Source organism: Glycine max, chromosome 4, assembly GCF_000004515.6.
Source record: "Glycine max cultivar Williams 82 chromosome 4, Glycine_max_v4.0, whole genome shotgun sequence".
Classification (NCBI taxonomy): Eukaryota; Viridiplantae; Streptophyta; class Magnoliopsida; order Fabales; family Fabaceae; genus Glycine; species Glycine max.
In genome coordinates, this window is record NC_016091.4 from 8,130,745 (window position 1) to 8,146,948 (window position 16,204).

The 16,204-nt window shown below is 36.0% G+C and overlaps 2 protein-coding genes and 1 pseudogene across 3 annotated transcripts; 1 reads left to right on the forward strand and 2 right to left on the reverse strand.

Moving 5' to 3' along the window:
- Positions 1-440: 440 nt before the first annotated feature.
- On the reverse strand, positions 441-7,131 carry LOC100796726 (pentatricopeptide repeat-containing protein At5g18475-like; annotated as a pseudogene).
- A 1,295-nt stretch (positions 7,132-8,426) lies between these two features.
- Positions 8,427-11,107, forward strand: GF14B (14-3-3 protein SGF14b). Its single transcript, NM_001354027.1, has 4 exons — positions 8,427-9,110; positions 9,305-9,427; positions 10,463-10,579; positions 10,688-11,107. Exons 1-4 carry the CDS (start codon positions 8,619-8,621, stop codon positions 10,706-10,708), a joined length of 753 nt encoding a protein of 250 aa, NP_001340956.1. The 5' UTR covers positions 8,427-8,618; the 3' UTR covers positions 10,709-11,107.
- A 1,387-nt stretch (positions 11,108-12,494) lies between these two features.
- On the reverse strand, positions 12,495-15,810 carry LOC100792337 (protein CutA, chloroplastic-like). 2 transcript variants are annotated; one of them, NM_001252792.2, is given in 6 exon segments: positions 12,520-12,790; positions 13,031-13,125; positions 14,142-14,173; positions 15,260-15,322; positions 15,404-15,507; positions 15,607-15,803. In NM_001252792.2, coding segments are annotated over 6 exon segments (522 nt in total). In that variant the 5' UTR covers positions 15,753-15,803; the 3' UTR covers positions 12,520-12,708.
- Between the last annotated feature and the right edge of the window lie 394 nt (positions 15,811-16,204).

A 16,204-nucleotide genomic window follows, 5' to 3' on the forward strand; every position in this document is an offset into this window, starting at 1 on the left:
AAGTGCCTCTGGCAGTTAATTATGGTGTCATCCCTCTAGTTTTGTATGAGTCTAGGCTTTCTGTTCTGTATGAGTAGTTCGTTAGCTTTGACATGGTGGGGAATAGGAAGTGCTTTTAAAGAAATAGACAAACCTAAAACTTTAAATCGATACAACAAATTTCCTCTTGAAATTGTTGACAAAGAATGCCTCATCACATTGTAATCCATCAATCCTATTGCTATTTTTTCTGAATTCAAAACTTTAAAGTGTATTCGTTTTCCTGTTAACACATTCTAAGATAGGTTTACTCCACAATCAATCTCTCTCTTGTGTCATTGCATCCTATTGGCCTACAAGGTTCTGCACCATTAAAACAAGCACATTATCATCCTGTGCCTCGAGTGAAGGATTTTGAGCACAAATTGCTTCAGAAACTCATTACATAGTGTAAACAAACATCAAGAATTTGTGATCACTAATTCATTAAGCAGCTCAAAAACATACAACAACTTCCTTTCTCTGCAGATTAATCCAATTAAAACTTCCCAAGACTCAAGTCCTGGCTGGAACCCCATCTCCACCAAGTAAAATAGTGCCACAGCAGCATCATCAACCATCCCCGCCTTACACAGACAAACCAACAATTCATTTGAGGTAGCATAATGGGGTCGAAACCCCCTACTTAGCATTAGTCCCAACAACTCCTTTGCCTTTTTCAACTCACATTTTTGGGTCAAGGAGTTCAGAACAATCCTGTAACTACCTTTGTTCAAATATACACCTTGTTGTGGGAGTTTCTCAAGCATATCCAGAGCCTCCTCAAATCTATCTTCTCTACACAAACCCCCAAGTATCACATTGAATGTAACAGTATCAGCCTGGCATGTATTCTCCTTTATTTCCTTAAGCAACCCCATAGCTTCACCAATCTGGCCATTCCTACACAAGAAATTGATCAAACTAGTGTAAGTAACCGTATCTGGTTTCAAACCAGAACCCTTCATCTCAGCCAAAACCCCTTTTGCATCTTCCAGCTTACCAACTTTACACAAACCATCCACCAGAGCTGAGTAATTATACACATTTGGATAACATCTGTTACTCTTCATAAACTCGATCACATTTCTAGCACGGTCAGGTTTCCCTCTGCGGCAAAACTCGTTGATCAAAACATTGTAAGTAAGAGGATCAGGCACAATGTGATCCCTTGAAACCATTTCCTCAAACAGTTCAAAGGCTTCTTTGACTCTCCCATTTCGACATAGTCCATCCATAAAGGTCGAGTAAGTAAATAAATTAGGGTAAGACTATTAGAAATGATAGTAATTCTGACTTTGCTTGTTAAGCCTTTCTAATATAGGAAGTTAGTTGGTTAGTTAATAATGATTTGTTAGTGAGGGACCAAAATGCAAAATACAATTCAGTCCTTGTCCCTCTTGTATAAATATTGTTTCATTGTTCTTTCAATAATAATTTTTCAGATTCTTTCATTCTCCTTATTTGTTAGTTTTGCTTCTCTCTAAACCTCTCTCACTTTTCTCCTTCCTCAACTTAGCTCTTTTGATTGTGTGTGTGAGCAAGAACAACAAGTTCTAACAGTGGTATTTCAGAGCTAGGTTCGAAAAAGGGACCAATTCTCCAATCATGGCTTCCAATAGTCATTTTCCCTCAAATCTTCCAATTCTAACCGGCAAGAACTTCAACAGATGGAGTGTGCAAATGAAAGCCTTGCTTGGATTTCAAGATTTGACCGATGTGATTGAGAATGGAATAGAAATTCCAAAAGAAGGAGCCTCAGATTCACAGAAGACTGAATTCAAGGATCTGAAGAAGAAAGACTGCAAAGCCTTGGTGATCTTGCATCAATGTGTCGATGATTCTCACTTTGAGAAAATCGCAAATGCTAAATTCGCAAAGGAAGCATGGGACATTCTGAACAAGGCTTATGCAGGAGCTGATAAGATCAAGAAGGTGAGACTTCAGACTCTTCGAAGGCAATTTGAATTGTTGCAGATGGAAGAGACTGAGAGCATTGGAGATTACTTTGGAAGATTGCAGGTTCTTGCAAATTCAATCACTAGTTGTGGTGATACAATTACTAATCTGACGTTAGTTGAGAAAGTTCTGAGAACCCTGAATCCAAGATTCGATCACATTGTGGTTGCAATTGAGGAATCAAAGGACTTGGAATCATTATCTGTTGATGAATTACAAGGATCACTTGAGGCACATGAACAAAGATTGCAAGAAAGATTGCAAGAAATAGCAAATGATAAGGCTACAGAACAAGCCCTGCAAGCACACCATCAGTCAAGAAATGGTGGTTCTGATAATCACAGAGGCAAGAAAGGAAGAGGGAGATTCCAGAACACGAGAGGCAGAGGAGGTTACTCCAAAGATAAAGGTAAACCTCAACCTGATCAAAGAAGTGGAAATAACTGCAATACAAGAAGTGGTGGTTCTGGTACTCATGGAAGAGGAGGCAAAAAGAAATGGGATAAAAGAAATGTTGAATGCTTCAATTGTGGAAAAAGAGGTCACTATGCAGAAGAATGCTGGTATATGGAGAAAAATGTTGATGATGAAGCATAATTAGCCACAGGAGCTGTTTCTGACACTGAACCAGTGTTGTTGATGGTCACAACAAAGACTAGAGCTGATGCAAAAGATCAATGGTACTTGGACACAGGATGTTCAACACATATGACTGGTCACAAGGACTGGTTTGTTAGCCTTGATGAGTCAGTAAATCACAAGGTCAGATTTGCAGATGACAACACTATAAGAGTTGAAGGTCATGGCAAGGTTGTGATTAAAAGAAAGGATGGTACAATGTCATACATTGAGGATGTGCTCTATGTTCCAAACATGAGATGCAATCTTCTGAGTCTTGGCCAACTACTTGAAAAGAAATACAGAATGGTGATGGAGGACAAAGAAATGAAGATCTATGACAAGGACAGAAGGTTGATCATCAAAGCTCCATTGAACAGGAATAGAACTTTTAAGGTTGGTATTCAAGTCATGAAACACAATTGCTTGCAGGCTGAGACATGTAGAGAGGAATGGTTGTGGCACTACAGATTTGGACACTTGAATTTCAAGGATTTGAGTCAACTGCACAGAATGGCTCAAGGAATACCTCAGCTGAGACAAATGACAGAAAACTGCAGAGAATGCCTGGAGTGCAAGCAACCAAGGAATGCATTTCAGAAATTTGTACCAGTAAAGTCAACACAGAAATTGGAGGTGATCTATTCAGATGTTTGTGGTCCTCTTCAGGTTGAATCCCTAGGAGGAAACAGGTACTTTGTAACATTCATAGATGACTTGACTAGAATGACTTGGATTTATATAATCAAGAAGAAAAATGAGGTGCTTAGAATTTTTAAAAAATATAAAGCCTCAGTAGAAAAATGTAGTGGCCATTGTATAAAAACATTAAGAACTGACGGAGGTGGTGAATACACCTCCAAGGAATTTGCTGAGTTTTGTGATGAGGCAGGTATCACTCATGAGTTCACTCCACCTTATACACCACAACACAATGGTGCTGCTGAAAGAAGAAACAAGATTATCCTGAATATGGTGAGGAGCATGTTGAAGACTAAGAAGCTACCTCATTTCCTATGGAGTGAAGCAGCTGCAACAGCAGTCTATATACTCAACAAATGCCCTACCAAGAGACTGAAAGGAGTGACACCTGAAGAAGCCTGGACTAGTACTAAACCAAAAGTGAATAAACTCAGAATTTTTGGTTCACTTTGTTATAAGCATGTCCCTGAGCAGCTAAGGCAGAAACTGGATGATAAAGGTGAACAAATGGTCCTTATAGGCTATCATGCAACTGGAGGTTACAAGCTACTTGATCCAAGGTCAAAGCAGGTCTCTGTGAGCAGAGATGTGATATTTGATGAACTAAAGGAATATGAGTGGAAGGAGGACCCTATAAACAATACAACCAAGATTCTGGTACATTCATTCATTCCAGAAGAATTGAGTGACACTACTGATGAACTGCCTACAAGGAACACTGAAGGAGGAACCAGGAGGTCTCAAAGGGTTATGCAACCCTCACAAATGTTGAAAGATTATGAAGTCATGAAAGACAGCCAAATCACAGATGAAGGTGATATTGTACACTTTGCCCTATATGCAGATGTTGAACCTATGAGTTTCGAAGAAGCCTTGAAGAATGACAAGTGGGTCAATGCTATGAAAGAGGAGTTGAAATCAATTGAGACAAATCATACTTGGAAGCTAATGGAGTTACCCAAACTTAAAAGACCTATTGCTGTAAAATGGGTTTTTAAAGTGAAGAGAAATCCTGCTAGTGAAGTAGTTAAACACAAAGCCAGATTGGTGGCAAAAGGATTCCTACAGAAAGAAGGTGTAGATTATGGTGAGATCTTTGCCCTTATGGCAAGGATTGAAACAGTGAGACTTGTAGTTGCAATAGCAAGCATGAAAGGCTGGTCAATGTATCAGCTTGCTGCAAATCTGCATTTCTGAATGGTCTTCTTGAAGAAAAAGTGTTTGTCAAACAACCACCTGGATTTGAAGTTGATGGACATGAAGGAAAGGTATACAAACTGAAGAAAGCATTATATGGCCTGAAGCAAGCTCCAAGAGCTTGGAACAAGAAGATTGACAGTGTCCTAATTCAGATTGGCTTTAGCAAGTGCATATCTGAACATGGAGTATATGTAAAAGCAGAATATGAGTCAGACTTAGTAATACAGTGCCTCTATGTTGATGATTTACTCATCACAGGAAACAACAAAATAGAGATTGACAAGATTAAGCAATTGCTGAAGAATCAGTTTGAAATGACTGACTTAGGATCTTTTTCATACTTCCTTGGAATTGAGTTCAAGGAAACTGAAGTTGGAATTGTGATGCATCAAAGCAAATACGCTACATACATGTTGAAGAAGTTTCGAATGACTAACTGTAATGCAGCAGCCACCCCAACTGAAACAGGATTGGCATTGAGTTTGAGAGATGAAGGAGAACCTGTTGATGAAACTTAGTACAGACAGATTGTGGGTTCATTAAGGTACTTGTGCAATACAAGACCTGATTTGGCATTCAGTGTTGGACTGATCAGTAGGTTTATGCAAGCCCCAAAAACTCCTCACATGATGGCAACAAAGAGAATTCTAAGGTATATTAGAGGTACAATTAACTATGGTATTCTACTGCCAAATACCATCACAAATTCAAACATGGAACTGGTTGGCTATACTGACTCAGACTGGAGAAGAGATAATGATGATAGAAAGAGCACTGTTGGATATATTTTCCTACTTGGAGATGCACTGGTGTCATGGAGTTCAAAGAAGCAAGATCTGGTTGCCTTATCAACTTGTGAAGTTGAATACATAGCAGCATCAATGTGCTCGTGTCAAGGCTTATGGCTAAGAAAACTGTTGAAAGAAATGAAGATCCAGAAGACTGAAGCTATAAACATACTGGTGGACAACAAATCTGCAATCAGCCTTGCTAAAAATCCAATTGATCATGGTGGAAGCAAACACATAGAAACAAGGTACCATTTTATTCGGGACAAGGTGAGCAAAGGGAAGGTAAAACTGCTATACTGCAAGTCAGAAGATAATCTTGCAGACTTATTGACCAAACCTTTGAAGAAGAACAAATTTGAAGACTTGAGAAACAAGATGATGATCATGATTGAATGAGAGTCAGAATTATGGGGGAGTGTTAGAAATGATAGTAATTCTGACTTTGCTTGTTAAGCCTTTCTAATATAGGAAGTTAGTTGGTTAGTTAATAATGATTTGTTAGTGAGGGACCAAAATGCAAAATACAATTCAGTCCTTGTCCCTCTTGTATAAATACTGTTTCATTGTTCTTTCAATAATAATTTTTTAGATTCTTTCATTCTCCTTATTTGTTAGTTTTGCTTCTCTCTAAACCTCTCTCACTTTTCTCCTTCCTCAAGTTAGCTCTTTTGATTGTGTGTGTGAGCAAGAACAACAAGTTCTAACAAAGACAACTTCGAATTTCTCATTTCCTTCACAACCTCAAAAGCAGAATCAAGATCCCCATTTTTTGCAATGGTACTTCACCAAGATATTAAACACACACGTGTTTGGCTTATGTGTTAGACCCCGTTTGGCATGTAAAAGCAATTTTCGCGCCAAATCGACGCGATTCGAATCTTGCAAGAGGTTGAGACAAGTGCTGAGGGTTTTTCCCTAACAATTGGCTGAATGGAGAAGAACGCGTGGAGCACCTTTTCGTGAATGGAGGATTTGGAAAAATGTTTCATGAGGTTGACAAATATGCCCTCCTGATATTAGTAATTTTGGATCATACATACATATATATATATATATACATATATATATATATATATATATATATATATATATATTTCATAAATGTTTCGCATTAATTAGGATTATTGATAATTGTGTAAATACCAGTGATATTATAATTTGATGAGGGGTCAAATTATAATTATCAAATGTAGGGTCACATTTGTAAGGCGCAACAGCCGCAACGCAACGGCCTAGTTACAGTTTCTGCCTAGTTACAATTTCCCTTTATCAGTCAGACAACAAAAATCAAGGAAAGATAAGGGCTCTCGATTACGCTTCTGCATACAGTTTTTCATCATAATTTTAAGTATGGGAACACAAAGGGATTCTACTTATTTCTATACAATAATTTCTCTCTACATGAATAGAAAACATGTGGTTAGGATTGATGATTGTTTGTTAGAATAAAATTAGGCTGATTAATTGAATTCCTATATTTGAAATTAAAGCCCAACACGTGGAACTTGCAAGTTTCGTAGGCCATCTGATGGAGGACGCAGTGGACGGCGTGGAACTTGTAGCAGCAAGCGAGCTTTTCGAGAATAGTTGCGTAGGTGGCGTTTGACACCATGTTGAAACCCATTCTGTTCTGACACCATGTTGAATATCTTCAAGGTGTGCTGCGAATCCTTTTCGCATTTGATTAAGTCTATGGCAGAATCGTGAGAAATGTACTTACGCTTCCTCGGAGGGTTTCGGGGGGAGGGTCCGCTTTTGGTTCTGTGGGTTTCGTGAATTTTAGAAGGGATATCCGTGGCAGTGAAGATGTGTGTCTGCTACGATAGATTTCTGAGAATTTCATGAGATTTGATGATTCTAGACACGTTCGTGGCATTTAAAAGTAGCACGAGGAGCAATTGATTTGATTTGAACGAACCAGGAACACGAAACAAGAGAACGCTTACCAAAGAGACTGTTAGACTCAGAAGTAAAACGCATAAAGGGTTCTTAACTTCTTGTTAATTGTTATTCTTCCCAGGCCCATTATTTTCTCACTCCTTTTTTTTTTATCTCTTCACACCTCTCTCATTTTTTAATCATTTATGATTTGTTTGGTCCATGAAAAAAGAAAACAAGAGAAAAAAAAGTAGAAAGTAAAATGATTTTATAAGTTGTTTGGTTAAAAAAAATGGCAACATGTGAGCATGTGATCATGGATTCGATGGATGACGTGTGTTTGAAAAAAATCGGTTGAAAGATGTTGATCCCTTGGATGAATCTCAATACCTCGAAAAGTAGTTCTTGATTTTTAGTCAAGGGAGAAAGTGCAAAAGAAAAAAAAAATCTTTTATATGATCATATATATAAAATGTATATATATAAACCAACAAATCATTGCTTCAAATAGTCATGAACTCGATCCTTTTATGTAAGATCTAAAGTTTGAGTCTTTTGAATAAAAAAAAGTGATTAGACATAGAGATTTTATTAAAGGTGATCACTTAGGTTTCATGATGAAGATAAGTAATTTATTCAATGTCATTATTGAGTATGATTGCAAATTCATTATTTGATTCTGAATTTTTCAACAATGAAACTTGAATCAAATAAGAGATGTCACATTTGTATAGGTTTTCATGAACTTGAATGGTGTTTTATCCTTCATTTTCTCACTCATTTCTTCTCTCTAAAACCATATCGAGGCATCTCAATATTTTAGTCTCATGCCGTCTTTCATAGATTTAATAGAAACCAGTTAGTTTCCGAATTCTGAAATATATTTCAATTTTTTAAGAACTAATTTTCTGTAATGTGTTTTTTGCAGGCTTACATAAATTTGCTTCTGAACACGCGAGAGTAGATTTCTCAACACTGCATAATCCAATTTTCATAATATGTTTTATTTTTTTACATCACGAAAATTAGCTTCAGTAACGTAATTATTTTGTTGACAGATTACAAAACTTATTTTCTATAATATGATTATTTTTATTGCATTACAAAAACTAATTTTCAAAAAAGATATTTCTTTTATTAAAAAATACAAAAAAAAAATGAATGCAAAGAGTAAAAGGTAGTGAAAATAGAATCCCAGGCCCGAAGCCCAAGATGGGTCCATATATATAAAATAAAAAAAGTTGAATCTGAATCCAACTCAGGAAGGGAAGGCGAGACAGCTCAATCCTACACATGACATCTCAATCTCAATCTCTTTCGTAGTGTTTTTTGTTTTTAAATACATAAAAAACCATTCATTCTGTTTCGTTCCACTCCCTAATAGCTGCTACAGTTACAGCATAACTTCTATTCTATATTTCTTTCTACTCGCAAGCAAATCAGAAGAAGAGAATGGCAGCAGCAGAGGGGCTAAACAGAGAGCAGTACGTGTACTTGGCGAAGCTGTCGGAGCAGGCGGAGCGGTACGAGGAGATGGTGGAGTTCATGCAGAAGGTGGTGGTGGGGTCGACGCCGGCGTCGGAGCTCACGGTGGAGGAGCGCAACCTCCTCTCGGTGGCCTACAAGAACGTCATCGGCTCGCTGCGTGCCGCGTGGCGCATCGTCTCCTCCATCGAGCAGAAGGAGGAGGGCCGCAAGAACGACGACCACGTCTCCCTCGTCAAGCACTACAGATCCAAGGTCGAGAACGAGCTCACTCAGGTCTGCGCCAGCATCCTCAGCCTCCTCGACTCCAACCTCGTACCCTCCGCCTCCGCCAGCGAGTCCAAGGTCTTCTACTTGAAGATGAAGGGCGATTACCACCGCTATCTCGCCGAGTTTAAGGTTGGGGACGAAAGAAAAACCGCTACTGAGGATACCATGTTGTCTTACAAGGCTGCCCAGGTAACCAACCAAACCAAGTTCCCGCCTTTCGAGATATAAGGTTGGCCAGTGGTTTGAGAAGATGTCATGGTTCGAATCATCAATTGACATTTCTAACCAAACTATCATACTAACATTTTTTGATAAAAAAAAAAAATTGTTTTTGATTTTGTTTTATTGTTTCAACTGCAATTGATGGTTATTGTCGTTGTTAGGATATTGCTTCTGCGGATCTTCCCCCTACTCACCCCATCAGATTGGGTCTTGCTCTCAACTTCTCCGTCTTCTACTATGAAATCCTCAACCAGTCTGATAAAGCGTGTGCCATGGCTAAACAGGTTAGGGTTAATCCGATTATTGTTATGTTACCTTGAAATTTATAGGTTGACTTGATTTCAACGTTTTTTTACTTTCTTGTTTCGTCAATCATTTATCCTTTCCCCTTTTACTTTGAGATTCCACTTCCATTTAACATTTTTAGAAAAAATAAGAAACTTTTTATTTATTTATTTATTTATTTTTATTTTTATATTTGCTGGTATGTTCAGGAAAGATTTTGACTACCAAGAATGTGAAACTCTCTTGTTTGTGAAATTCTCTTGTTTGGCTTGCTATAACAATCTGTTATTCTGTACTGGGTACTGACTGGAGAGCAGAAAAAAGGTTGCTAACGCAGATCATAGTTCTTACCTGTATCATGATAGTTGAGGTGGGTGAGCAATAAATTGCATGGCAGTCTAACTGCCAAATTTGGCTACCAATCAATTTCAAAGCTTTTGCTCATCAAGCTTGGTAGGTTTTTCACTTGAATTGAACTATTAAGAGAAAGGGGGAAATAACAAGCAAACCAACAAAAAGTACTTTAACCACCTTGGTTCATCAGATTTTTCTGTTTTTTCAGAAATAAATTGTTATTGTTCATCTGCAGTGATATCATGGTTACCCCAGAGCAAAATCTGGTTCTTAAGCAATCTGATAATTTTGCTGTTCAATTGCAACTAAATGAAGTCGATATGTTGTTGGAAAGATTTGATTATTCATCTGCAGCTAATTTATATTTTGTTTGTTTTTTTTGAATTTTAAATTTAGTTGATTGGGGTGTGTACCAAACTTGATGACTTGGAAGTGTTGTTAACTTTAACCCGAAATTGTATTTTCTCCCCTGGAAAAATACACTTCTATTTGTCTATTAGCAATCCAGGCTTATCCATATTGACTTACATGGCTTACAGGATTCCCTTTTTATGATATTCTGTCTCTCTCTCTTTTCCCATTCATGCTTGGCTTCTACTGTTCTGAGTAACTGCAAAAGGAGCATGTCCTTATTGATTCTAAAATCTACTTAACCATATATTGGTTTTCATGTTTGATAGGCTTTTGAGGAAGCAATTGCTGAGCTGGACACCTTGGGAGAAGAATCTTACAAAGACAGCACGCTCATAATGCAGCTTTTAAGAGACAACCTCACCCTTTGGACTTCTGATGTTCAGGTAAATGTCACTATGGAATATGGATCCCACCTCTTTACAGAATATTTCTTTCTTTTGCCCCTAATAACGAATCAAAATCTAAGTTGAGCTATCCTTAACTTCCTGCAGGACCAGCTAGATGAGCCCTGATATCCCTTATAGGTTGATGGGTGGTATTCTTCCTCTCATGGAGGTGGGCTTTGAATGTCATTTATTTGTGCTAATTAAGAATCGCCCTAGTTTATAAAATGATTGGCAATCTGTGATATAATGTTGTATGAACAGAGACCAGGCTTCTTTTTTTTGTGTGTCATATGGTATTGGAAAGGATACTGTATAATGGGATATCCAATTAATTATTATCTGTTGCAATCTTTCTTGTGTTACTTCCACAGTCCCACAACACATAGGGTCCTAACTCATAAGTGCCCCCATTTTAAAATTTTGGGTCAGCATCTGGTGGTCCTATAGGAACTAGAAATGTCATTGTAGCAACATTATTCTCTTGGAAAGAACATTTTTCATTACAGCTATAATGGCGCATATATCATCCGTCGTGCATGATGCTGATAGATATATAGTTTGTAAACAAAAAATATCAAAGCTATTTACTAAAGCAAATGACATTGTTTTTCAAAGATGCCACAATATACGCTTTTGATGTTGTGGATTGGCTATCCACACCATTCATCGCAATGTCTTTTTAACCAATCATCTATGCTTACTAACTGAAGATATTTTTTTCCTTCATGAAGCATAAAAAAGTTGGAAGATATTTTCCATCCGCCTTATGCTGGTGCTGCAAGTATTGGCAGTGATAAATATATAAGCAAAGCCACTGATAGTTTTGCCTATTTACACTAACAATTTTCTTTCCTTCACCCGCGTTTGTATGTGTATGTTATCTTATATATATATATATATGGTTACTTTTTCAGAATTACTTGATATTTTAAAAATATTTTTCAATAGGTGAGATATAATATTTGTGTCAAAGAAACTTGATTTTTTTTTCTAAAATCCAAAGAAAATCAATTTTGTTGGGTTAAAAAGTCCATTTTTTTACCTTAAAAATCTGTTTTAAGGCAACTGGAAAGATGGAAATTTTATGTAATGTGCCCATCACTTGTAACTTTATTCTTTTATACCAAACTTCACTGTGAACTTCATTTCTATCATCGGTCTCTAATTTTTGTTTGTTCAATCCTACACAACCTTAATGTAAATAAGTTATCCAAGGTTTTCATTAGTTAACAAAATTATGGCATTATCTCCTTATGAGCATAATTAATTTATACGAAAATAGTTTTTTTTTTTAATTTGGTTCTTTAAGATTTTACAAATCTGCAACATAATTAATTTGTTGTAATTAAAATTATGAAGATAAGTTATTAATATATTATGTAAAAGTGGCCTAAGTATTATAATTCCCATACACTCTTTAAAAATCTAGTAGTAATTTTCTTTTTTTTAGGAGTTGGTGCATTTTGTTCTTACTGCAAGTATTGGGAGTAATTAATCCAAGTCAGTTCAAGTTTTGCCTATTAACAGTGACAAATAAATTTGTTGACCTTGCGACTATAACCGTGAAATTAGTTAAATATGAAAATTTGCAAAAAAAAAAAAAAAAAAAAAAAAAAAAAACCTATGACACCCATTATTGGCCTTGCCTTGGGACTATAAATCTATAATCGCAAAGAATTTATATATTGGCCACCTGTGGCCTAATTACATGCTACTAATTCAATTACGTAACAGAGGAGCCGAAGCCTTATACCTAATTGTTAGTGGCGCCACACATCTTATGTTATGGGCCTATTGGGATAAAGAACTCAATAAAGTTTTTACTATTAAATGATTTTATGTAGAAAATTTTAAAAGAAAAATATTCTTAAACCCGAAAGCAGATAGATGGATGGTACAGAATCAGAAAAAATAAGAAACAAAATGCCAAATATGCATAAAATCACAAAGAAAAGGTCTATTCGCATAAAATCATAGTCAACAGAGCCATTAGCAGTAATACAAGACCGATCATCGTCCTCTACATAATATTATCATTGCCTAGTTACATAGATGACAAACTGACTTTATTTAACACACGAGCAGAAGAACTCTGGAAACCACACCTCGGGCTATAAACTTGATAGTCAGTCCCTTGTGCTCTCTTTAATCCACTCTAAATATTTAAGATTGCCTCCAGTGATGGGTAAGGAGATCACCTCTGGCACACTGAAAACAGACAAGAGGTAAGAAGCATGTGAATGCACTATAGTTTTCCATAATTACATTTCAGTTCATTTACATGGATTTAATGCCTAAGTTCTTGAATCTTAGCAGATATATGGTTTAAGAATTCCTTCACCAAGCTTTCTTTTAGGATCAAATAGTAAATTACAACTCAAACTTCACATTCTATGAAGCAGAGTTAAATTTTATTGCCAGGCTATTTACTAGATGTATTGGCCTTACTCGTATTCATGATTAGTTTTGACATGCTCTGTCAATGCCTCCAGAAGGGATTGCCTAGTCTTGATAATAAGAAGTTCCTCAGAATCAGTTTGGATCTGTCAATTTGCAACACAAAGCTGGCAAAATCAGGCTACACAAATACTTTCAAATAAAACAAGAGCCTTAATGCATGCTAGAATAAGAACTTTTAATGTTATTATGAAAACATTATTAAACACTAGCAATTTGGATCTGTCAATTAGAAATCTATGAAGCAGAGACACCTCTCTCATTGTCTCTCATTTGAAGTGCTGCAGTATCAAACATGTTTCGACACTAACACATATTCAACACATGTTGGACACTCTTCATTAAGTGACTTGTTAAAAAAAATATTTTTTGTCAACTCACACTTGAACAACAACCTCCATATATTTTGGACACTTGTTTGGACACCTTCATAAGAATGGAGGCATATAACAATTTAACATTAATATTCACTTTTTAACTTTTAGAAAAGTCAGCTTGAAATATAATATAAAATATTGAAAATAATGCCTCTAATTCTTTTTTGAGGTTCATTATCATAGAAAAAGATGTAAAACTTGGCAAGATTGGCTTGAAAAAGTGTATTACTTATATATATGATAATTTGATCTTGCTTTGGGATTTTTTGTAAAGAAACTAAGAGCTTACATTGTAACATAATGTTTTTTAACATTCTTTTGCGAGACTCATTTTCATAGGAAAAAGTTGAATATAAAAATATTGATTATCAATATAGATCTTTTATGTTACTCATATTTCATTTCATTTGAGTTTCTCCCTCCCACCCCCTCTCTCTATTTTTGTAGGTGGCAGTGTTCTGTATTGTAGGCATTAGTTGTGTTGGAGTGTCCGTGTCCATGTTAGAGTGAGCTTCATAGTTTGTAACACAAATCTGGCAAAATCAAACTACAACAAAACTTTCAAAGTAATTTTCTTAAACAAGTTCATAAGAGCCATAATGCATGCTAGAAAATAAGAATTTCTAATGTTATAATGAAAAATTTTAAAATAAAAGTTTCTGTTACTACTAATAATTTAGTATTCAAACAACATTCTTTGTCAATGGAGGAATTGTAGGATATACCTTTCCCTCCCACTGGTACACCGATTCAATACCTGCAGAGGACATAATACATTGGGCTTTTAAGAGTCAAACATGAGATGCAACCTACATAGAATTAGTTTGGATAATTTCTCAATAAGCACTTACAAAAGAAGGAACTAAAAAGAATCAACGAGGTAAAATGAATTATATTTCTCTTGTAAGTTAGGACAAATTGATGTATCCTAACTTATGAAGAAATTAAACAAGTGAGCTTCTGAAAAAGTTGAGATGTATTAGTTTGATTTTAACTTTTGAGATAAGTTTGATTCATTTTACTTCCTTAATTCAATTTTTTTTCTTCTTCTATAAATATTTACAACTGAAGTTCATCCAAATTTACTCATAATTAACTTGGTGAGAAAACAAATTGACCCAAGACTGTATCAAACTCAATCCTTTCCACCCTACCAGAACAATGGCAGTGGTGGGACATGGTCACACACACACACCATAAGTGAAACAAGTATATAAGCCCAGAGTGAAGATATATGTCAAGTAAGGGAATTCATTCAAGTCTTAGTTACATACAACGAATGCAAAAAGTAGTTCTGACTTCTAACAATGCATCTGGTAGATATTTCCATAGGTTCCAAAATAGCAATCACGTTTCACAAATGGATTAATAAAAAAAAAAGGTTCCAAAAGATTTTCAATTTGACCAATTAACTAATAAAATCACATTCATTTTAGTGATTCAGGTGAACATAAAGTCCAAAAAAATGGAGGGCGTTTAAGAAAGCTCTCAAACTTTGCCTGACATGTCCACACGGCTAGAGTATTTCCTGTGCCACCTTGCAGAGATAGATGCAAACAAAGTAGCCCATATTCCCATAGTACTAGCGAAATTTTTAAACCAAGATGGAAGATCACACCTCAACACTCAAATCTTAATAGTCTAATAATTATGCAAAGTTAAGCATACATTGTGGTTCATCCTCGCTCTCCAGAATCATTTATTTATCAAATCTAATCCAGGGACAAATCACAATAATGAATTGTTACAATAATGGGATTTCTATAAGTACCAATACCATTACGACAAATATTACTAGTTTTAAACCACAGATACACAAAGTTGGGTAGTGAGAAATTCTCACCCGGTACCCTGTTGACACAAGCAGCAAGCTTCTCTTTGACGATGCTTTCAGCCAACTTCTTACCTGCACAACCACCAACATGCGTCAAAATCAAAGAACCAACAATACAAAAACCCAAACAACCGAACTCGGCAATCATAGGACCTGCTTCTTTGTTGGGAACAGTGACATAGACAACAATACTCGGCACAGTGGAGTTACTCCCTTCCATTCTGGTGCTGGAGTGGCTTCGAATACCGAACTTGGATCTGAAACAGAGGCAATTGAATTGAATTCAACAGAGAGATGAAATTAAGAGAAAGTGGGTTATTTTATGTTATGAATATCGTAAGAGAGATTGAACGAACCCCGTTTTGAGGGCAGAGGAATGGAAGGGCGTGCAGAGATTGGAGAGTCCCAAACTGAGCATGCAAAACGCGCCGACGAGGGGCAAACGACGTCGTAGCGTGGAGGAGGAGAAAAGGGAAGTAGAGGAGCAGAGTGTAGAAGTCATTTTGGGAAGTCTTATATCCTGCTCCGCCCTCTCACACCTCTATACTTTCATAACTGACTGTGCTTGCCACGTGCAAACAAGTGGTAATAATCTGGCCCCTTTACTTTGCAAATTTCAATTCCAATTTTCATTTAAAGAGGTGAGTTTTCAATTATAATTATAGTTCTCGCCTATGTCCTTAATTATAAAAGAGTTACCTCCTTTAAAAAAATAATTAATCTAGTTAATTTTTTATATTATCGTTTTAAAATTATTTTTTTTCTTATTTTTATATCCACTTAATTATTTCAGATTAATTTTTAAAAAGAGAACAATTAATTTAAGAAAAAACATAATTAATATATCTAAAAATTAAAAAAAAATCTTATAAAAAAAATAAAAAAATTTCTAATTAAAGTTTTATAATTAGTTATGAAGGAAATAATAATTGTGAATAATAATAATAATAATAA

Bases quoted from the DNA above. Each gene is read 5' to 3' on its own strand.
- GF14B (NM_001354027.1), top strand. From the start codon at position 8,619: ATGGCAGCAGCAGAGGGGCTAAACAGAGAGCAGTACGTGTACTTGGCG. The intron at 9,428-10,462 runs GTTAGGGTTAAT...CATGTTTGATAG, and splicing joins CGTGTGCCATGGCTAAACAG to GCTTTTGAGGAAGCAATTGC. The intron at 10,580-10,687 runs GTAAATGTCACT...AACTTCCTGCAG, and splicing joins TTTGGACTTCTGATGTTCAG to GACCAGCTAGATGAGCCCTG.
- LOC100792337 (XM_041014523.1), bottom strand. From the start codon at position 15,752: ATGACTTCTACACTCTGCTCCTCTACTTCCCTTTTCTCCTCCTCCACG. The intron at 15,508-15,606 runs GTTCGTTCAATC...CCTCTGTTTCAG, and splicing joins TCCTCTGCCCTCAAAACGGG to ATCCAAGTTCGGTATTCGAA. The intron at 14,174-15,259 runs GTGAGAATTTCT...TGTCCTCTGCAG, and splicing joins TTGTGTCAACAGGGTACCGG to GTATTGAATCGGTGTACCAG.